This window comes from Gobius niger (genome assembly GCF_951799975.1).
Source record: "Gobius niger genome assembly, chromosome: 1".
Classification (NCBI taxonomy): domain Eukaryota; kingdom Metazoa; phylum Chordata; class Actinopteri; order Gobiiformes; family Gobiidae; genus Gobius; species Gobius niger.
The window spans coordinates 26,081,411-26,105,225 of NC_136852.1; the positions used below are offsets into that span (position 1 = coordinate 26,081,411).

Here is a 23,815-nt window from a genome sequence, read left to right on the forward strand (position 1 = left end):
ATGGCTTATAGCGATATACTGATGTGAAATCATGTGTTGTGCCTGCACTTAGTCGCCACAGCAACAGTCAATTAAACTCAACCATCACAACAATATGTTCTTACTCTTGACATCCATTTTGTCATAGGACACCAGTGCACTTCTCCATGGAAACTGGGGTAAACAGGTTGTTTATTCTTCCGTCCGTGAGCTTTTAGTCCAGGACTTCCTCAGGTGGTGCTCGTGAGCCAGTTTTAGATTGCTTTCATTTTAAGACCCATAGTGAGCGGGATAGGACCTTCTGAATATCATTCAAATTAAAGCGTGATCATAAAACAGTCCTTTCTTGAAAACAGTAAATCGTTTGGCATATTTGCTGCTACACGTAGTAGGTTGTTTTGTTGTTGTTTCCGAGCGCTTTGTCCAACAAGCTTCAGTGCATCAGTGATTCAGGAGATTTTAATTGAATTGTGGAAGACACTTAAACCACTATAATGATAGTAATGTCTCTCTTTTCTCTTTTTCAGAAAACCAGTACTGCGGCTCTCTTACACTATCATCTGGAAATGCAGTCCTCTCGCCCCTTTGTCTTAATGCCATGCCTTTTAGAAGCTGCAGTGATGAGCGGCATGTTTCTCTTCAATTTATAAGCACTTTTTCTCTGATGTGACGGAACAAATACAAAAACGGCTTCACAGCAGAGGAGGCAGCGTCAAAACCTTTTCCTCTAACAATTCATTGGCATAGCCTTGTGGCCTGTTTCCTTTAATTGTGGCACAAACTTTTATTCACTCCAAGTTCTGAATCATTTTGAGTACATGACGTGACTCGGCAAATATTTCTCAGATAAACTGAACGAACTGTCACGCCAGCTTCTGTAAACATGTCTAAAAATGAGCCAGACTTTTCAACAACGGTTTGAAATGGGAAAGGGATCTCAAAGGTTCGGTTCCCATTAAAGAGCCGTGCGTCCCGACACTAATGGGTATTTCAGGCCCTGTTTGCCACCTGCTAACTTTCTCCTGACCAAAGCGTATGAAACATTCATAGGCGCCGCTCGTTATCACAGCTCACAGCGCAGGCGGCACTATGGGAGCCAAGCAAACCAAAGGACAGGATTCTGCGGGGCCCAGTCCTCAACACAGCTGGAAGCGGACCCCCACCAAGGAGCGCGGGGGCGACATACTGGCTTCGCTGATGCTAAAGTCCGGGGACAGGCTGAACCGAAGCGGGACGACACCCCCGCCGCCTTACCAGCGCCGCATCGGGATGATACAGGAGATGATGCTCCTGGCCAAGCAGGGCAAACACGACGAGGCCACAGAGATGCTGAAGACGCTGCGACAGGTAACTCACGCCATGTGAATACTTAAGACTAAGGTTGAGTCTCTTTATTTAGCCTCTCACTGTCATACAGGGAATTTTACATCATAGTAGAAGTTTTAACATCGTCAACTGGATTGGGTTGAGTCGAGGAATATTTGTAAATATACGTTTTATTGTTTTATTGCTATTTTAAAGTCAGAGTAAACTTAACTGTCTCCTTATTTGTCTTCTGCATTCTGACCCATCCTCCAGTGCCGCTGGGGTAGAAACCCATGTCCAGACCATGAGCTAGGTTTATGGTTGGGGTACCTACCTTAACCTACACTGCAAAAAGTATTTAACTAGATCAGTATAAACATCTCAATTTGTTGTTTTGACTAGTTAAGAAGTTGTTGGGCATTTGTCCTAGATTATTTCACTTGTTCTGAGATGTTTCTGACTCGTTTCGATACATTTCGTCCTTATTTCAGGTCATTTTATTTGCCAATGGGGTAAGAACATTGGTCTTATCCCATTGGCAATTTTACTTTCTTATTTCAAGCGAGATTTACCCTAGAACTGGTCTGAAACGTCCTCAAACAAGCAAAGGAAACTTGGTCCGATCAGGAAAAGTGTCTAAATGAGTGAAAACCGCTCAAAACAAGACACATTTCCTCAATTCAAGTCATTTAAGCCAATGCTTGATATTCACTTTTTGTAGTGTATAGTGCATGTTTTAACCTGATGGGGAGAAATCCAACTTATCACAGTGTTAGAGGATAACATTAAATCGCCTTGACTGTGGTGCTCAGACTCTCAGCCACTGAATGTTTGCCTGCGTATCAGTATGACGCTCTGAGAGGGGATTTATCCCTTGTCTGTGGAAGCATAGACAGACTTGAATGGTAGGACCAGCGCAATGTCTCGAGTTCATGTCTCCGGGGCCTGTACCGATGGTAAATAAACTTCTCCTGTATAAGACATCCAGACTGCTGCTTATTCTTCATCTATCCTCTCAAACACCATTGTTAATTCTGTAACACACAGAAAGAACGTTTAATCCCACACAGAATGGTTCGTCCTGTTCACTAGCTACTCTGACTGTGTCGTCAATAATTCATACAAGAAGCAGTGGTGGTGGTGGTTGTGTTAGGAAAAACACTAAGTTTGAACCCTGTAAATCACGAGATCGACAGCACTGTATTTGTATTTTCCTCACTTGTTGTTTGTCACAAAAATGCTGGACCCACGAAGGCAATACAATGACTATTACATACAGTACCACAATAGGCCCATATTCAGTAGGGCTGAAACAACTAATTGATTAATCGACAACTAATCGATTTTAGCTAATCGATTAATCGTTTTCTTGTTCACACAGAGTAAAATAGAGCCAAAAAAAAGTTGTATTTTTATGAAAACTTGCTTTGTTTTTATGGTAAGGGTCTGTAGTGTTTTGTACATTGTAAATTTCATAAGTATCTCTCTGTATCTCATCCAATCGGAAAGCAGAATTTATTCATGAACATTTTATTAGAGGATCATCAGCCCCAAGAGATGAATCATCTCGTTTTCATGGGGGTCCTAAAAATGTTGGAGGCTCTTGAATTAGCACCAAGAGCCTCCAACAAACAGTTACTTAAAGTTTACTCCATCAACATGTCCTCAAGCGGAGCCACTTTAGCTTTATGTGATAAAAAATGGAAAAAATACCATTCACCGCCAAGTGATTGATCGATTAATCTTAAAAATAATTGGTAGATTAATCGAAATAATCGTTGCTGCACTAATATTCAGTGTGTATATTGTGTGAATTGAACATTCAGGGTTCAGGTTCAGGCCACTTTATTAAGTGTAGATCATTCTATTATAGATAATGTTGCGCTCTTTAGTGCTTTCTAAAGTGTATGTCATATACAGTATATACTATATCGCCTTCATGGCAGTACAAAAGAAAAAAACTAATCCAAACATCACAATTGAATCCTTTTTGTGTGTATTTTGGTAATAATGTCAAACACTATCTTACACTTTGTTGGTTAGAAAATGCAATATTGATCTAAAACAATCCTGTATAGCTTCACTTCCTGATCCCCCTCCCACTCTCCCCCCTCTTCTCCCCTTCACGTTACGGCTGCAGTGAAGCCATTACGTGTGTTTTTACTTCGCGTCGAGAGGATTAAGTCAAAGAGATCGAGAGGTGTCGAGGCGGCACGCTGGTTAATGCAATCATTAAGTCTCGTCTAAGTCCATCATTGAAAGACATGGAAGTACAATCGAAATGCCTGACCCTCATTTTGGAAAGCCGATGCAAACAGATCGACTCACATAACTTATTCAGTAGTACCTCCATTTAGAAACTTGCCAATCCATAGTAGTTGAATTACCTAACCTCACTCGCTGTTTCTTTGCACATTTTTATTTACTTAACCAAAATTGATTGCACAAGCTGTTCCATCAGCGCCTCCCTTTGGTTCTTCATTTCACTGGCACATGGATATTGTCGCACTGACACACCTTCCCGCCCAGACCACTGTCCGTCTCTCCCTCTTTCTGTGCGACTGCTGGTCGTTTATGTCTGACGGCGACTGGCTTGTTTTCAGAGGCTGCTGCACCGTGGAGACAGTGCTGTTGGTATTTATGGGCTTTCTGTCGATCTTTCAGGACATTAGAGAGGCTTGGCTGGACTTCTGCTGCAGCTGCTCTTGGCATTGCTGAGAGCCGTGTGTGAGGGATAGAGGCAGGGGAATGAGAGTAATGCCACCGGTTGAATTGGAGGGTTTAAGAAATCGAATGAATGAATATATGGAAGTTTTTTTAAACACTATATAGTCTGGGTTTAGAAGCTGACTAAATGTAATTAGTGAAGAGGACAAAAAGAGGACACCCTGCAAGTAACTTTTCCAAGCTTCAGACATAGCAGCAATAGCAGCAATAGTTTCCTGCCTTAAAATTAATAGATAAGCGAGTGTATTGGTGATTTAATACAACTTTTTAACAAAAAAGTGCTTTATTTACTATTACATTTACAGTGCCGAGAAAACGTAAGTACACCGTCATACATTTCTGCCTAAGTTAGTCACTAAATGTGGTCTGATTTTCATCAAAATCACAGGAATGATTAAACAGTGTCTACCTGAACTAACACCACCCAAACATTTACATTTGATCATGTGCTTATTGGCCACAACATGTAAACATTCACAGGAGAGCGTGGAATAAGTAAGTACACCACCTGAATCTCGCTGAACTGCGGCAAGATTCATCCTGATCGTTGTGAGCATCTCATCTGCAACAGAAAATCAGTTATTGCTGCAAAAGAAGAGTCAGACAGATATTTAATACAAGTGTTCACTTATTTATTCACGTGCGGTTGTGAATGTCTGTCTTTCTGCAAAAAATGTCTATTGATGATAGCGCGTTGTCCTGGCCCTGAGGCAACAAAACAGCCCCGCACCATGATTTTCCCTGTACCAAACTTCACACTGGGGATGGCGGATAAATTCAGTGAGATTCAGGCGGTGTACTTACTTATTCCTCGCTCTCCTGTGGATGTTTGCATGTTATGACCAATAAAAATAAAATATGGGTGGTATTAGTTCAGGCAGACACTGTTAAATCATTCCAGTGATTGTGATGAAGATCAGACCACATTTAGTGCCCAATTTAGGCACAAATGTGAGAAATTCAAGACGGTGTACTTACGTCGTTTTCTCTGCACCGTATGTTAGATATTTCTTTAACCTCTTAACTTCCACCTTAACCAAGTGCATTTTCCCCAGTTCAGCTTTACCCAACTCGATAAGCTTCTCGACTGGAGAGCAACAGTGTAATTCCTCAAATGAAAGACCTACAAAACTGATCGTAACTTTTTTCCCACCGCGTTTTTTTTAAGCGTTTTTGTTTTGTTTTGTCTTTTTTAATTGTTTCATTGTGTTTTTTTGTTGTTTGTTTGTTTTTGACACTATTTTGACACTTTCTTCAAGAAACTTTTAGATATAGGGTAAAGTCAAACAGGAGAAAATGTGCTCGGTTCCGGTGGGGATTAAGAGGTGAAATGCTGCTGTCAGCTTAGTAAGACTAGTAGCTATCATTCACATTAAATCTTTTGTGGCTGTAGCAGCAGCAGCAAGAGTCAGATTGATATGTGAATAACATTAATGCATTAATATCAATCATATCATATCCTTCTTGTGTGTCCCCGAATGTGTCCCCGATTGGATCAGATGCTTTGCTTAACCAAGTTTAAAATGCACAGTAGCTAAACAGCTTTCTTCGGGTTTTGATGCCGACGTATTAATAAGTATAAAAGCGCATATTGTTGTTGGCAAAGGCAAACCCTGCCCACTCACGGAAATGGATTCGTTCCTAACGTACATCAACACAAACTGTACACGATGGATCATAGTGAGAGTCGTTTTCCACAGCAGGCAGCAGTTTTGTTGCAATAAAATACTTTTGGAGTTAAATTTTCTACCTAAGCATAGAAACCTGATTTCCGCACAGTCTTCCCCTCACTTGTTTGTAGCGCTTGCTCTTCATCTTTTTCCGTTGCTTTGAAACATCTTCTGACTACTATGGTTTTCTACTCTTACATCTCTGCTCCCACACTGCCCAGTTTCCTTTGATCTCCTCCCAGTGAATGCACCACTTCATTTATATATAATCCGCTGTGCCGTACACAGCACTGTACACAAGGACACTGCTCCTGCGAAGTGCTTATCCTCCAATGAGTCAGCCACAGGGAATACAGCTCCATGCTTATGTACACACTCACAAATCCCTTTTATTGTGTGCGGTTCGGAGGCACTTGAGATTTCCCTCCGCTGCCTTTGTCACCGCTGCTTTCCCTTATCATATATTCATAAATTTTAATCCCTGAATCAATAGGAAACGCTCACTCGTAGTAAATAGGTTTAGGCCTGAAGGACACCTCGGTTTTCTATGTGAGAGCTTGGGATTACCATCTGAGTCGAGGCTCTAGATTATTGTTTTGAAATTAAAAAAGTACATCCAGACAGCGTAACCATTCAGATCCTTGCAGCACTCAAGTTGCGTCCACTAACTTATTCTCTGGCTGCTGGTGTTTTTAGCTTTATATGAATTATCTCTTAGTTCCCCCCTCTGCCAGAGAGATGAAAATGTGAAATACCACTGCCAACGTTTCCTGAAGTACTGAAAAAAGGTCAGAATGAAGCCTATTATAGGGCTTTTTCCTTATAGAGTAAGTTACATTGTGTGCCCATGTCTATTTCTCGGCTTAGCTCTGATCCAAAGAGTTTCTACAGTGGGTCAAGTCTCTCTCTGACCTATGGAGGATTTCTCACTGCTGTTATTAGGATTAGAGCCATGGAAAACGGTTCCGCATCATTGGGATAATGCACAGCCTCTTCTAAGGAATAGATGGTCGGGTCTGATACTTTTCAAAGCTCATTTGAAACTTTTCACGCTTTCAGTCACTGACCCGACTATGTATTCAGAGAGTAAGTGACACACTTCAGGTCTGTCGTCGCTGGAATAGGCCCTGACAGGAAATGACAAACGAGACTGAATTCAGATGTTTTTTGTCATGAAGCACCAATGAATTAAACATTAGGTCTGTGTTAATGATGGTCTGTACAGTTGTTCTGGAGCTGATGAGTACACAGCGCACGGAGGGTGGCCGGCATCAGATAGAGGCAATTACAGAAGAGAGAGGCTCTGAGCAAACACGATCTACATTTTTTATATTTCGCACACTGGTTGCAGGGGCTTGGAAATGTTGTTCCTACTGCTACTAACACTAGCGGGTCTTAGTGCTGGCTCATTGATCCAATTGTCCTGTCTTGTTGTGGCTGCAGTTGCCTGTGGTCGGCTCATTCACTTTCTTAATCAGACTCCTTCTTTTCCTTTCATTCAGCGCCGTGTTCAGCGTTTAACCTTTTCACTGTTTTCAAAAAGATGAAATCCATGACACTTAATGGCAGAAAGATTGGATGATGAGACTGTATTGACTTTTGTGTCTGTAGATTATACCTGTAGATGTGAGAACTTTTGGTTGCCATGTCTAAGAAAGCCTTCCTTAAATCTGTTGTCTTTTTATATGGTATTTAATGGCACACTACATAACATGTTGGATTGTACTGTTGCCAGCAATACAAAACAGCAACAATGAATATGACAGTTTATGATTATTTTGTTTTCCCCCCAAGACAAATCAACAACAGCATTTATTTATTTATTAAATTAAGGATGCCTGGCACATAAATCCTTACTTCTCTCAGACTGCACGTCCCTTCAGTCGAGCCTTAATTGAAATCCATGATAAAAGTCTGACATGATCTTTAATAAAGGTCACGTGGATCCTCAGAGCCCTCTGCCATTTACCAGGACTGGATACGGATGAGCCCTGGACTACATGCGGACTAGAGCTTGGACTAAACATTGATGAGATTTGTGGTCGTAGATTTGACTTGGACCAAATCTGGACTAGCTCTTGGTCGAAAGCCGATCTGAACCCCCCAAAAGACCTGGACTCGAAGCGGACTTTCTGGGCCAAACTCGGACGACACCTTGACTGTGCCAGTGGTCTTCAGCTGGACTCCGGACTCTTTGAAGTGGCCCACAGTTAATTAGCGTGGGCCGTTCATAATGAGCGGAGAGCACATGCGGTTTCCTCCTGTGTGCTGTGCATGTGTGCTGTGCATGTGTACTGTGCATGTGTACTGTGCATGTGTACTGTGCATGTGTACTGTGCATGTGTACTGTGCATGTGTACATGTGTGTGTTCTGAGTGTGTGCTTCGGTCCGTCTGCTGAAAGGGATCGTGAATTTTGATTTAGCTCCTTTTTCATCAGAGGCCATTCTCACTGGCCATTGCAGCTGGAGACCCTCACTAACGTCATTTTGTATGGCTGTAGGGATTATGTCACACTGTTACATTTCTGAGTAGCAATTGCCGTTTTTACCGAGGATTGCATTGCCGTATATATATATTCAAATTTCAATAGCTATTTAGATTTTATTACAAGTGGAAAATAATGAGTCTAGGCACAGTCAGGGCACAGTTATTTTCCACTTTTACTGAGTACAATCATTTTGTTTTGTTTTTTCAACTAGGCTTGGATGAAGTTGCGGTAACACTTTATGATAACTACGCCTTATTTAGCCATAATGCAATATCTATTCTGTTGGATAATATCCGACAGAATGCCTCTTCATTTGGCTTGGAGCGTACTATACATGCACTTTTTAAAGCAGAACCTGAAGCTGACCATGATTGGCAACATAATGCAAACATATGATAAGGAAAAGGATGTATTTGTAAACTTCTTGAAACAAGAAAGAGAAAACTATTTTTCCTGGCCCCCAGGAAACTGCCAAGGCCAGTGTCGGGGGACATTTCACCATGTTCTTTGTGCTATGGACGTACCTATGATGACCAACCATACTGGCAGAAGAGTTGAAAAAAAATAACCAAACTGTTAAAAAATGTGAGATCTCAAGTATGCACTGACTATTCCTGTTGGATAGGATAATGAAGCTAGCAGAAGTTCCAGCTGGAAGACGTATCTGCAGCATTTTCGAGGCACACAAATGTATCTACATACATGCAAAACTAAAATGTTGTGTTCACATTTGTCTGTGTGTACATATATGCATTTTTGGTGGAAGTATCTGTAGTAGACTTCACACAGACCAAGTTGTAGCCCGATACATGCCCCCCCCCCACATGATGCAGTGATTGACAGTCCTTTGTTCTGACAGGAGTTGGATTCAGGACTATTTTTGGCGTTTATTGCAAACATTCATTAGGCAGGGTTATTATTATCACCCCGCGTGTCCGTCTCTACCCCGCACCTGTTGAGTCCGTGCTCCTCTATGGAAACAGCAGCTGATTAAAGCCGTTCATTCAAAGCTGTCGTCATTATTGCTCAGCCGCTCCCACAGCAGACAAAGGGCCAAACCTTAGTGACTCATACCTGACTGTGCGGGGAGGAGGGAGGGGAGGTGCCATGGCTTCCCTCTGTCGCTAACTGCTTTGAGAAAGATGAGGCTTTAAGGATGTATGTAGGATTTTGTACTGACAAAAGTTCTATAGCCGTCCACTCTGCTGGATTGTTTAAGTGCTGTGGACATTTCACCCTCTCTTACCCCAAGAGACTTTGTCAGCATCTTACGATCGTTCAGCAGAAGATTGAACATATTCCAATCTATTCCAGTCGAAACAATAATGATATTAATACTGGCGAAGCCTCTTGGGGTGGAACAACCAATAAGGCTTTATTGGCTAGTAAGTGCTTTATTGTCAACCGTACAATGACATTGTGTTCAGGTGTTTGTCCTGATCCGCTGCCACTGTGGGCCAACCTGACCAGCATGTTTTTGGAGTTCGGGGAAACCGTAGCACCCGGAGGAAACCTGGCTTGCTGCCATATAGCTAAATATAAGCTCCTGCGCAGCTCCCTCCGCTCCACAACAGTCTTTCACCATCTTCTGGGAAGAGCTTAGCAGTTAATCTGTTTTATTTTCCAGTGAACGTCCATTAGCCAGAACAATAGAAGGCATTTGTGGCTTAGCTGTGAGTCTCACACAAATTCCTCCTCGTTTGTCCCTTTTTTGTTTCCTGCAGCTCCTCTTGTGACGCCTCCACAGTGCTGCAGCTGTGGGGGCCCTCGGTGCCTCTTCAGTGTCTCAGAAGAAGAAATGTGTAGGTCTCAAATGGGTTTAGCTTTGTGTTTTCTTTTACAAAGCTGCTTTCTTCTGGACCATTATGGATTATAGAAAAATCCACCAAACCCCATAGGCGTTGTCCACAATAGAAAAAAACTCCCAACTGTCCCAACGTTACCAAAAAGTGCCCTACATTTAATGCAGGCTGGAAAAGACTTCCAGAAGCCAGCAGTACAAACTCCTCCCTACTAGATTGGTTTATAGTCAGCCTGCAGATAAATAATAATAATGAAAAAATCAGTAGCGCTGACAAAGCCTCCATATGCCTCCATAAAAGGCAGCGGCTACAGTGTAGTAGCTACATTTAGAGCAAGGGCAGGCAATTCATTTTCACAAGGGGCCACCTAAGAAACCTGACCTCAATAACTCTAACTTATTCTGCTCAACTTTATCTTGTTGTAAATTACACAAAATTATGTATTTTGAATAGGCTAGCTGATACTGGTATTTAGAACTGTCATTTTCTGTAGATATTTAGCCGTACCAAGCAAGGACTAAACCACATGTAAGAAATCTACTGCGGAAATAAACAAGACAAGGCTACAGGGGAGGAATAAGGTCTTCCCCAAAACTCTGATCCTCAAACAGCACGTCTCTCGGTCCTACAGCTGTGAGGACAGAGGCTGATCAGGCTCCTGTCTGTGTCCAGACTTTATGAAAAAAACGTGTGTGTGCATCTTTATTTATTCAACTTCAGCCGCTCTTATCCTCGTTAACTTCTACCATCGCACAGAGAACACCGCTGAACTTCTCTTTGCAAGCGAAAGAGTCAAAGGGGAAGGGACGCGATGCACTAAAATAATAAGACATTATTTAATCCGCTTTGCAAACGCATCGGCTATGGCTGTCTCTTACCTTGAGTTCACGAGACGTCCACCGCCGTGTCCCGTCAGGAGTCCTGCCTCACTCTCAGCGATAGCAAATTCTCTGCGCAGACAATGCTTCTGTTTTGTGACATCCATCATTCTGTCCAAAAGTAGTTTATCTTTGCACTCCGTTTGACCGAGGCTGAGCCATGTTGAGCCCGCTCTGTCAGGTGCTGGTCACGACGCCAACACACCGCTACTCTAAGAGGTGCGACTCTGTAAATCGCCACAGAAATTGCGTAAAAAATGATATCTTTATGGAAAATGAGCAGCAGCCGGATTAAATTGCTTGCCGGCCCGGGTCTGATTTCGAGGTTCTGAGCTAGACGTTATGCAGCCTAAGGCCACTCTTATTGGATTGTAATTGCAGTGCCTTTTTAAAACAGTAGCTGTGTTTTCTGCATATTTTATACTTGTAAAATTGTGTTTGATTATCTTTAGCATCCAATTTAATCTTTGAAAGAACACAATGAAATAACTCCCATATTGGCCTAACATTTCTTAAGTGGGGAGTAAAGAGTGCTATTTAAACAATCCATCCGCTTGTATGTTAAAATGTGTGCCTAAAATCCATAGGTAATTGTTTCCTGACCCTGATATTGGGTTCAATATCTTTTTGGAACCAGGGAAATTGCAACAGATTGCGGTTTTTGCCCTTTGAAGCATCTTGTCTAATCTCACCGGGCTTTTTTAAGTATGACGCCTTGATGTGTGGAATATAGAGATGTGTGAAGGACAGAAATTGCATACAGATAATGTATGCAAAGATCAACATGCTCTATTAATAATACACAGGGAAACCAAGGCAACAGAAAAAACAAGAGACATACCGACTTTACTGAAATACCAAGGAATTCCTCAGCCAAGATGTGGTAACACAATCGTATTGTGTGCACTTTCCAGAGGCAAAAACAAGGTAATCCCATTGCAAACCGCTCTATAAGTACCTTCCCAGCATGCACTGCATCTGGAATGTGCATGCGTTACTTGTATGGGCTAAGTATGAAGGTGGCTATGGTGAGTTTTCTCCAGGGCAGTTGTGGCCACAGTTGTTGCACATTGTATTTGAGTTGTAATTGATGGACTGGGGGTCAAAAGCATGATAAAGACTGATGACGTTACAGATAATTATGGAGCATTAAAGGGGCTAGATGCAAGTTGGCCATTTTATACTCACTACTGCCACCTCATGTCATACGTGTAACTGCACCTTTTATATTAAAGGGAATATAAGTGTTTACGAGTTTAAAAATGTTAAAATTAAGTTCTCCATCTACATGTTCCAGCAATGTCCGAATGTGTAGAATGAGCCCAGACCTGCTCACCACAACTGCCTCTAAAATCCTGCACTGTCACTCAAAAAGGTGTTACTTCGGGTCCGAAGTGCCGTCAAGCACGAGCTTAATGTAGAAGCTGCAGCCACGCATAAGACCTGAGGTGGCAGTAGTGAGTATAAAATGGCCAACTTGCATCTAGCCCCTTTAAGCTTGTGCATTGACGGCACTTCGGACTCGAAGTAACACCTTTTTGACAGTGCAGGATTTTAGAGGCAGTTGTGGTGAACAGGTCTGGGCTCATTCTACACCTTAAGACATGGCTGGAACATGTAGGGGGAGGAAAATACTTAGTTTTAACATTTTAAACTCTGTATAGTCCCTTTAAAAGATGCCTAAATGTCCTTGGTCATTTGGTTCATGGAGGATGTAAAAAAACAACAACACTGAATCAAATTACAAGGAGGGCAATTTTCCTTTAGTGGGCAGAGACAGTGGAGCGGAGAGAGTTGACAGAATAACTGGGTCATGTGTCTAAACTGGAGGTAATTGTTTGTAATAGCCATTATGTGTCATAAAAAGACATTACTAAACCATGGGTGATCAAAGTGCTGCCTGGGGGCCAAATCTGGTCCAATTTCCGGTGGCCTCAACCCTAAACTAAAGGATATGTTTGGAAAATAGTATAAATCATCGCAAGCAGTGGTGAATGGACTGTTTTTTGTTTGTTTTTAAAATAACAATAGGAAAACCCTGTGATTTACTTGGTCTATAAAGTTCTTCTGTAGTCCTTGTTCAATCGCGTTTTCGTCCTACTTTCATAATCCGTGTTAAGACCCAATGTAGTCTATGTGTAATTTATATAGGGCATCTGACAGCCATCCATTACTGTCTATCTTTAAGTAAAGCTATATGGAGTCCAGTATAGACAATAGATAGATAGATTTAATCTCAGATCACTTCTGTAACCTACTACTATGACAATACGAGCTAAGCTAAGGCAATGTTATCGTTATTTGCCTCTTCTATATTTAGGTACCATGCAGTTATACCTGATACCGCTCATACTGGTGTTTCCTGGAGGACACTGCAGGACTAGAGTGTATAAGATTAATGGATTGGTCTGAATCCTATTGGCAGAAGTCCACCGACCGTGAACATTCGCGGTGCCAGGGGAGTCTCTGGCCTTTCCTGTGCTCCTGAGCTCGGGCAAATGCGTCTGTTCCTTAGATGTCAAATAGAAAGCATCCATCCATCGGCATGCTGGGGTGTGTCTCAGGAGTTTTAATGTAATTGGCTAAGTGGCCTTCTTCTGCCTGTCATGTTTGAACGTGGAATATGCTTGGACTAACCAGTAGGGCTGAATGTTTTGAGAGAAAAGATTCAGATCACTATGCACATGCCCAGAAGCATTGGCATTTGAGAGGAGACTGACATATGAACTGTTCAGCTAAAGCTAACTAAAGTATCACTTGTATTTCACTCTGCTTCGCACTGTCTTCCTGCCTTGTGTAGAATGTCGCGTTCAAATGCAACGATGCAGGAAGTTGAGCCCTAAAACAAATGGAATAAGAGCAATGCAGAATTTTCTCTACAGCTTCACAGACCCACCGTATCTTTTTGATATTGTTTCTACACAGGACCTGGGCATGGAGTCGACTTCGCTGGATGATGTTCTGTACAGATACGCCAGCTTCAGGAACCTGGTTGACCCCATCACACATGACCTGATCATCAGCCTGGCCCGCTACGTCCACTGCCCCAAGACGGTAAGACACTCGAAAAATGTCACCATGTCCTGTTGGGGTAAACATGCTGTGTGATTCAGAGCTCATATTATGTCAATCAAAGCTTAATATTTAGCTGTTGTAGATGCAGGACGTTTGAATTGGGAGTATGAATTTGCGGTCCCCTATGGGATCACATGACCCTGTTGGACTCTGATGTGTCCTTGTATTTGTTCATGTCATGGAGTGAGTGGCTGCAGTGACAGAGCGCATGAATAATGGAGGAGGAAGGAGCCGTGATGGAGATGTGAATTAAAAGGCCTTGTGTGTAATTGCAGAGTCGGCTGTGTTAAAAGCCTTCGATCATCAGCTGCTAAAGCATCCATAGTAGAGAGCGGAAATTAGGCAAAACAACAATATTGGTCAATAATGTATTATGCAACATTCTTTGGCCATGCACAAATCAAATACTGCCCTGATTATTTGGCACCTTTTTTCTCATATCCAGCATTAGATCAGTGAGGTACTACAGTATGGTACAGATCAAGCCTGGACTTAGCCAATCCTAAACCCTGATCAATTATCATTTCCCTACATGTGGGTCTGGGTTTCTCAGTGGCCGCGTTACATCGGTTGACTTTCAACCTACCATTCAGCGAGCGGGGAGGCGGGGGTTGTAGGTGACGTCAAGCAATTGCGCCAATTTGCGGGTTGTAGTTTGGCAATGGCGGCGGATACGAAGCTCTTCAATCCGTTCTGGCTCGGCTCCCAAATTACAATGGAAGCCTTGGAATGTGCAAGGAATGCTCCCAAGAGTTATGATAGAGTTATGATAGAGTTATGATAGAGTTATGATAGAGTTATGATAGAGTTATGATAGAGTTATGATAGAGTTATGATAGAGTGTTGATAGCTGCTTCACTCACTCGGGTGCATTACATACGCCACGACCAAACGCTAGAAAAAAAGCGAAAATCAGATCCAATTGTTTCAAAGGAGTTCACCCCTCCCACATGATAACGGAGCTCAATTGTGAAGATCCAGACCCTTGCACGAAATGAGAACGAGGGTTTGATATGGACCAGGCTGGTATAGATCACTAGCCTGGCAAGAGCCAGATTGATCTTACTTTTGTGATTTTCTGATGTTTTGGTGAATAGTAGGCAAATAGCTGATTTATCCAGGCCTCGAACTATGTTATATAAAATTACCAATCTGTTAAAGTGCAAGTGAAGCAATGCCCGGTTTTCGAACGTTGTTTTTATCATCATTATTAATTTAAAACATGAAATTGCCTACCACAGAACCAGACGCGACAACACGGCAGTCCCTCGTCTTGGATTTCTCCGGCTTAATCGTTGGAGTAAAGGACACACGTTTGGAGCAGCATTTTGCTGCTGATCAGATTAAGCACAATACAAATCTATTTATTATTTATTAATTATTATGTTTTAAAACTTGTTTGTGTTTTTAGGTATGTGTTGATAATCAGTATTCATTTAGGCTAGGTAGATCAGATCTGCGGGAGCAGCACAAGATTGATTCTCATATGTTCTCATATATGTGTATAGTGTAAGAGCTCAGCTTGCAGCCAGTCAAGGTTAACAGATCACTCTAGTGTGGTATGTTTGGGTCAGGCTATGCTGTGGGAAATAGCTTTCTGTTTATTGACAACTTTTTGCTTTGGTTTCACATGTCTCTGCTATTGTCGCTGCATTGTAACAAGTCATCATGCAGCACTGTGGGTTTAACTAGTGTTGGATGTTTTTTAAATGCTTGAAGAAAAGCGGAACTATTTCTGCTGTTAGCTCAGCACTAATGGAACATCTTACAGAATACGTCTGTTGATCTCAAGAACGAGAGAGCGTTTCATTAAGATAATGATAACATCTTTTTTTTTGCTTAAAAGTCCTGTTGTTTTTGCTTAAGTGTGTATTTCTCTCTTGTCCAGCCAATACACAGTAATGTGTATTTCTTTATCAAAGTGAGTCCCAGAGCTAAACCTCTCCACTCCCCGCTGTAGAGGGGCACCCTGACTGGAGCAGTTCAGACCCCCTTCTAAGTGCAAAACGGTTCACTTTGAATGGCAAAAGCACTCACAAACTGCTCCAAACTCCTCCTACAGAAGAGAGGCTTGTGCTGCGTTAATTACTATTCCTTTCATTGACCACAGATATATTCTGACAACGGCAGTCGCAACACAGCCCACAAGAGGTGTTGTCTTGTTGTTCACATTTTACTCTGCCTTGCTTTACCTGCAGTTCGTACTTCGTATTTCATATTTCATATTTGATGCTGCTCAATTTACTAAAGGCCTCTGATGTGCAATATAGTTTAATGCAGCAGTTTTCCACAGAGCACATTAAGCACATACTGTATCAGTGAGTGATATTTAACTGCAGTGAATCTTCTTACCTTCTACCTTACTACATGCATTCATTGCCTCTTACTGCAATCAATAAACCTAATTTATTTGCACAAACAAATTAGTATTACAAACACTATCATTTAAAATTACAAGAGCAGCGTCTCAAATATTTATTGGGGACTTTTCTCACTTGTTTGGGCCTTTGCAGACTGTGCACACCGATCTATAGGTTGTTCCTAAGCAACAGTTTGGTTTCACGGGGAGCAACTTAAACGGGGGCCGTTTATTGCAGTCAATACGAGAGCACAAACAACCATAAATATACTTTTTTATGTGTTTCATTTATTTTCTGTGCACCTTTGACCTCGAGGGTGCGAAAGATCGATCATCTCAAACTCTCAAAATAAAAATAAAGCGCGCTCATACTATTTACTGCAAAAACTTATGTTACACAGCTACCCTTTGAAAATAACACTGAATACAAAGACCAACTAGTATTCAGGTCATAATTTGTGTAACCTCCTATACCTCTGGTTGGGTAACAGAGGAGATGGGGAAGAAAAGCATTAAAATTCCCCTTTCATGCAAATGACCTACCTATTAGCCATATGAGTCAGAACGTGAAGCTGCATTTGAACCAGCAGAGGTCCAGGTTGTGCCCTCAGGTCTGGAGTCAGACACAGGGACACTCCGGTTCAGCAGAAGCCATAACACTGAATAGGCCTCGACACTTTGAATAGACGAGGGCATTAATGCATGTGGGCGGCCGGAAAAAAGGACGAGCTGTGAGCGCGTTTTGTATTCTTTATGTACAGCAGCCCGTGGGAGACGCTCCAGAGTGGAGAGGGCTTTGTTCTCGCCGTGCGCAGACGTACTGTAAAGCTTATTAACAAAAGTTGGCTGCATAAAATAAATGAGAAAGCCGAGGGGGTAACTCCAGCGAACAAAACAATGTTATGTGAGTAGAAATACAAATGAGGTGGTACTACTGTGTGTACGTTATGCTGCAAGACACGGGGGCTTAGCGATGGTGCGTGATGTAAAACTGAATTCTTTGTCTGTGCCTTCACGCCGTACAAGCGTGAGATTGAGTCGCTACCAAATAAGTTTTTTTTTTTTTTTTTAGTCTGGACACTTTTGTGGGAGTGGGAGACGTTAAAATCCTCAGCTGCGTCTCCAGCCTGGGTTTGGGCATGTGCTTTTCAACCATGACCGATTCACACGTCCGACCAGGCGCAGATAACGCCTCATTGATGTATCTGGGACTGAGGTGGTGTATGTTTGATGGAGATGGAAGGGTTGTGTTAGAGATGGGAGGAAGTCTGATAAACAAGTGGAGGATGATCTCGAGCCAAATTAAACATATCTGATCGCATTGCGTTTTCTTTTACTGTATTATGTGCATGTTAGAGGACAGCTTTATGTTTACGCTGGGACTGTCCTGAGAGATCAAGGCTCGGTCTCACGGCATGATGTCATCTGGTAAACATCCAGTAAGTGCGCCTCCGTGTTTTTAAAGTCATTCAGCCAATTCCTTCTGATCATTTTGGCACTCAAATTGCAGCGACTCGTCTCTGATGTTAGACACTGTTGTTTTTAGCCCCTATTACACTGCTCCACTCCGTATTGCACCAGTATGGGCAAATAATGTATGACCACAGTAACATAGTAAGTACGATATTGAAGTAACTTGCAATATGCGATACGGATGTGCAATATCGCGCTATTGATATTATCGTGATATTTCACTAAAAGATTTCAACACGATATGTTCCATTACAATTAAACACCATCGTAAGTAATTCGTCTTTCAGCAAATTGTGTCAAAACAAGACTTAAAGAAAGAATACATCAGGACCAAAACAAGACTAACATTTAACTAAGTAAATGTTTAAAGGGACTATACAGGGTTTAAAAATGTTAAAACCAAGTATTTTCATCCCCAGACCTATTCACCACAACGGCCTCTAAAACCCTGCACTGTCACTCAAAAAGTTGATTCAGTTCCGTATGAAGTGCTGTCATGCACGAGCTTAATATAGAAACTGCAGTTACGCGTAAGACCTGAAGTGGCAGTAGTGAGTATAAAAATGACCAACTTGTATCTAGTCTCTTTAACTAAAAAGTGAACTTTTACACATTTATATTTACACATTTATTCAACGCATTGTGTGTTTTTGGAGGATTTTGCAAAATAATGTGTCAGTCTCAGTCAAATGAAGACTTTGGTGATATATTGTGGCTTCTCGCGATACAGATATTGCATCACATAATATCGCGATACGATATTTTCTGCGATATATTGTGCAGCCCTAATACAAATGTTGTATTTTGGGGTATTAAGGTTGTATTAACCTCTTAACCCCCCGCCTTAACTGGGCACATAATCTCCAGTGTGGCTTTACCCAAATCTAAAAGTTTCTTGAAAAAAGTGTCAAAGTAGTGACAAAAAACGAGGATGAAAACGCAACCAAAAAGCAGCAAGAAAAGTGACAAGAACTCAACAAAATAGTGGTAAGAAAGTCTTTTCATTTTGATCAGTTTTGTGGGTCTTAGCTTTGAAATGAGGCGTTACTCTGGCTCCAGTCGAGAAGCTTTTAGATTTGGGTTGAGCCAAACTGGAGAAAATGTGCTCAGTTAAGGCGGGGGGTCAGAGGTTAACTGAAATAGTTGCAGCAGCAGTATTGGTAATAATGTTAGCAGTAAGAAGCTACAGTAGCAGTACCACAATTAAGGAATACTTATATATGATTAGTACTCTCATTTCATTCTTTCTCTCTTCCCGTCTCCTAAAGTCCCTCATTTACCTCGTCTCTCTGTCGGTCTGGCCTGGCGCGATGCCTCCAATCTCTAAAACAAGAAAAATGAGATTTAATTATTAGAGCGATTCATCTGACGAAGAGAGGAAGTGCTTAGGAGTAATTTGCCCGAGCATGTGGGGCCACTACTCTGACAAATTGGAGCAAAGTAATGGTTTGTGTTCGGACGGCGTAGGCCCACTCTATCAGCCATCGCCAGGGGGTTGGTTAGTATCGCAGAGGAAGATAGATAAACAACAAGGATAGATGGAGAGGGAAAGATAGACAGTCAGAAGCTTCTCTCCAGAGATGTGGGGATCTATGGACGACACAAGACACAAGCAAACAGGGAAGAAACTGAGCATTACGGAGAGACCGGTAATTATGAAGTTCTGGAGGAAGGTTTTTCAACAGAGCCATATGCTAAAGTGAGTAAGCATCTTCCTTGCTCATTCCTAATTTAAAGCTTGATTATTTCTTTCATAGGGGCAGGGTGCTGCTGAAATATGGGCGTGTGAGTTAGGGCTGAGGTGAAGTCATAGCTGCTGCTGCTGCTGCTGCTGCTGCTGCTGCCTTTATTGACCGCACCATACACTTCAACACAACTCAATTCAACTGATTTATGGAGAACGGGGTCGCACCTCGCTTCAGCCTGGTGCGTATACGTCTCCACACAGAACAAGACTCAAGGCCAATATCCAAGACTCAAGGCCAATATCTAGCAATTGTAAAGAAATAGAAACATTACACTTTCTACAAGGACATCAGTGGCATTTTCTTTGCACCGTGTTTCATGAAAAACAGCTGCCAATACCTGAAAAGGGTTAAACGTTGCATTTAACTGATTCGTTTCAATTCAGTGGTGTGACATTGCATCTTACCGCAATATACAATAATGAACTTGCATAATTGCGAACCAAAATGAAGGCCTCGTATGTACAGCAGCAGAGATGGGTGATGTTGACAAATAGAGTTTCTCAAGTAAGAGCAACGTCACTGAGCACAAAAGTGTCATTCATTTGATTCATTAGTGATGGCCTAGCAGTATACAAAATAATGTGAAATTGTATACTTCCAAAGAATACATAAATTAAAAATAGCTAAATGATGCTGTAAGATGCAAGAAACACTGGACCAAACACTGATATGAAATCATGAAGCTTAAAGGAATAGGCCACTGTTTTTACATACTGAGATATGCTCTTACCTCACTTTAGCCGAGTTAATATATCCCCGTCTGGTCTTTGTCCGTGCGCTCTGTCACGCAAACGGAGCACATACGCAGCCTCTCCCACATGTCACATAGCTCCAAAAAAGCTCACGATAGAAGCTACCAAGCTCTTCCACGTGTTCCCTATTTAAATAAAGTTACGTGAAGTGTTTTCATGCGAAGTATATTTACACAGAAATGTAACGTGTCGATTTTATAAGCAGATAAAAAGGGGGACTATATTGTGAGGCGTAATGATACGAGGAGTAAAACGTCCGCGCAGCAAGGTAAGAGCATATCTCAGTATGTAAAAACGGTGGCCTATTCCTTCAACATTTGGCTATTTGTCGATAAGAGCCCTGTCCAGTCAACAATATTTTAATTTCTACCACAATACCTCACTTTTTGCCTTTTTCTGGGAGCTGCATTTGTGGTTTCTGTGTTCCATGTGGTTTTGCTGGACACTTTTGTGCCTTGTTTTTAGGGAGGATCATTTTATTTTACTGTAGAGTCCATAATGGTCCTAAAGAAGCCTTTGAGACCTACAAATTTCTTCTTCTGAGACACTGAAGAGGCACAAAGAGCCCCACACACCTGCTGCACAGTGGAGGCGTCACAAGAGGCGCAACAGGAAACAAAAAGGGGACCAATGAGGTATCCGGGCGAGACTCACAGCTAAGCCACGCATGCCTTCTATTGTTCTGGCTAATGGACGTTCACTGGAGAATAAAACAGATTAACTGCTAGTCCCAGAAGATGGTGAAAGACTGTTGTGGAGCGGAGGGAGCTGCGCAGGAGGAAGAGGAAGGTGGAGGAGCTGGAGGAGCTGACCAGTGCAGGATGCCATGCTCTGGAACGGGGACAGGCCCTGGAGGCGCTGCACCATTTCAGAGGAACAGAGGAGACTGAAGGCAGCTAGCCAGGTTTCCTCCGGGTGCTACGGTTTCCTCTACCTCCAAAAACATGCTGGTCAGGTTGACACACAGTGGAGGCGCGGCTCAGTCGCAGTGGCTCAGGACTAACAACTGAACACTCTTTCATTGTACGCTTGTACAATGACAAATAAAGCACTTACTTACTTACTTACTTACCTTCTTACTTACTTACTTACTTACTTACCTACTTACTTACTTACTTACTTACTTACTTACTTACTTACTTACTTACTTACTTACCTACTTACCTACTTACTTACTTACTTACTTACTTACTTACTTACTTACTTACTTACCTACTTACTTACTTACTTACTTACCTACTTACTTACTTACTTACTTACTTACTTACTTACTTACTTACTTACTTACTTACTTACTTACTTACCTACTTACTTACTTACTTACTTACTTACTTACTTACTTACTTCCTTACTTACTTACTTACTTACTTACTTACTTACTTACTTACTTACTTACTTACTTACTTACAGTAAATACTGTTTTCAATGGTTGATTTGATTCACTTTAAATGGGAGCAAGATCCATATCCATCCCAGTGCTCAATAACATCTCTGACACCAATTGTATTGCAATCTAATCCAGTTTCCCGGAGGTCTCTACAGATCAATTGAAAAGCTGCTTTTCTTTTTTAAAAGGCTGAATAAAAAGCTTAGTTTTCCATTCAAAGCATCATTTCTAAGCATGGAAATGATCAAATTTGAAGTGTAATAATTGCTTGATTTTTTTGGGGGGGGTCAGTCTTCCGTTTATGGATGTTTTAGTTCATTTGGGGTTGCACCTTGCCAGTTCCAACTGGATGCATGGTAATATGGCAGATTGTTGTCGCTACCGGTGTAACAGAAATGGATGCATTTTGTTGCCAATGGACATAGCAACAATTCTGGGTGAGATTTGAACCAATTAGTCATGTGGTCTAATTGGGTCAAATTGGTTTGGCCTTTTTACAGGACTCGCTGTTATTCAGGCAGAGACCTGGTATCGGCCGCTGCACTGAGCGTAAGCGCAGTGTAAAGTTTATTCAAGAGCTGAGCTGTGGACCTTTGTGCACGGTTTTATCCCTTTCATTCATCCAGGGCTTCCATAACACATTTTTCACACCAGATGTCCTACCAACAATTTGTATCATGATTAATGCACAGTGTGGGTGAAGTGTCTTCCCCGAGGACTCTACAAACATCCTAATGGTGGGCGAGCATTCGACTGCGCCACTGCATACCACCACAACAAAGAAGCCACTCAACATAAAAAGTCAATTTCCTCTCAGTCAAAGTTAGTGTACAATTGAATACATTGTGTCTTCCACTTCGGACATTTGCAGGAACAGAGAACATCGCTTCACTACGAAAGCCATCATCGCTTTGCTTTATTTAAAACACGTATTTTGGCCGTAAGAAGGAACCGTGTTTTGTGTCTCAGTTGTGCCCAAAGGCTGTTTCTCTTTTCCTCTCAAATGTTATATCTCTTCCTCTCAAATACTGTCTGCTCGAAAATTGGCTCTTTGGTAGTGTGCCCTTGAATGTTCTCCCAGGTTTTCGGCCGTTTAGGCAATAGCTGAATATTTATGTGTGTGGAGAAGCCCATCTGCTGAAGTCTCCACCTGAACGCTTGCATTTTAATTATCCGAGTGGGTTGTTGCGGTGCCACCGGGGGCAGCTGCGCACAAATCAAGCCACAGTGTTGCTTTAGATGTTTATTTTTGCAAAAAACAATAAATTAAGTGAAACAGTGACACAATTTTAATACGAAAAGATGTATCGTTTCAGGGTAAATTCATGGCACCTGTTATTGTAGGAGAATTTCTTTTTTTCTTTTCTTTTTTTCATGTGTGCGTGTTTTAAGCTGATGGGCAAGAAGCAGGAATTGGATTTCATTATATTTGGATAGAAAGAGATGACTGGATCAGAGCACCCACAAAATTGCAGCTTTTTTGGGATGTTTCAATCTCTAGTCTCAAAAATTGGTTCAAGGAAGGAGCAGAGGTGAAGCAGCAACAGGTGAAGCTCACGTACGACTTTAACTTACTCAATTTACTGTTAAGTTAAGTTAATTCTGGTTTCATATTACAAAATTGGTTTCACTAGTCGGAAATCGAAATTGCAACTTGAATAGTCAAATTCTGTGTAAAACTTTCAGACTTCTACAGGCAACAAACATGTAAATGATTCGTTTTGTTCATTCACCTTAAGAAATGTTTTGAATGTCAGACTATATATAGCCTGAATCTGGAACCTTGTCCCTGTCCTTCTGTTAGGCCTCTCCTCCTGTCTCTGCCAGTCAGATGGAGGAGTTTGCTTCCCTGTGTCACCTGGCAGGGGCGGCACCCCCTTCTGCTCAGCCCTGCTCACAACCTGCTCCCTGCAGCACTAGTTCTTTTGTTTTTTTATTTGACCACACTCACATGGAGCTCTCCACCTGAACCTACAGTACACTTTGGATAAAAAGGACATTTTGCGCAACAGCAGCGTTACTCAAGGCAAATCTGGTTTCCTTTGTACAAACACCGGAGGACCAGTGCTCTCGCCGGTAGTGCTTGACTTACTTAGGAAAAAAAGGGGGTAGACTAAGGTGTGGTGTGCTTCCTCTTCACTCTCTTCTTTACATTAACATGTGCGCGCAG

General features: G+C 41.9%; 1 protein-coding gene across 1 annotated transcript in view; it reads left to right on the forward strand.

The window, feature by feature from the left end:
* Positions 1–696: 696 nt before the first annotated feature.
* The window catches only part of lrrc75a (leucine rich repeat containing 75A), a 42,905-nt gene continuing 19,786 nt past the window's right edge, over positions 697–23,815 (forward strand). The window contains exons 1-2 of the mRNA XM_079559838.1: positions 697–1,326; positions 13,777–13,905. Of these exons, the coding sequence (XP_079415964.1) occupies positions 1,069–1,326; positions 13,777–13,905 (387 nt within the window). The 5' untranslated portion in view covers positions 697–1,068. The remainder of the gene's footprint in view (positions 1,327–13,776; positions 13,906–23,815) is intronic.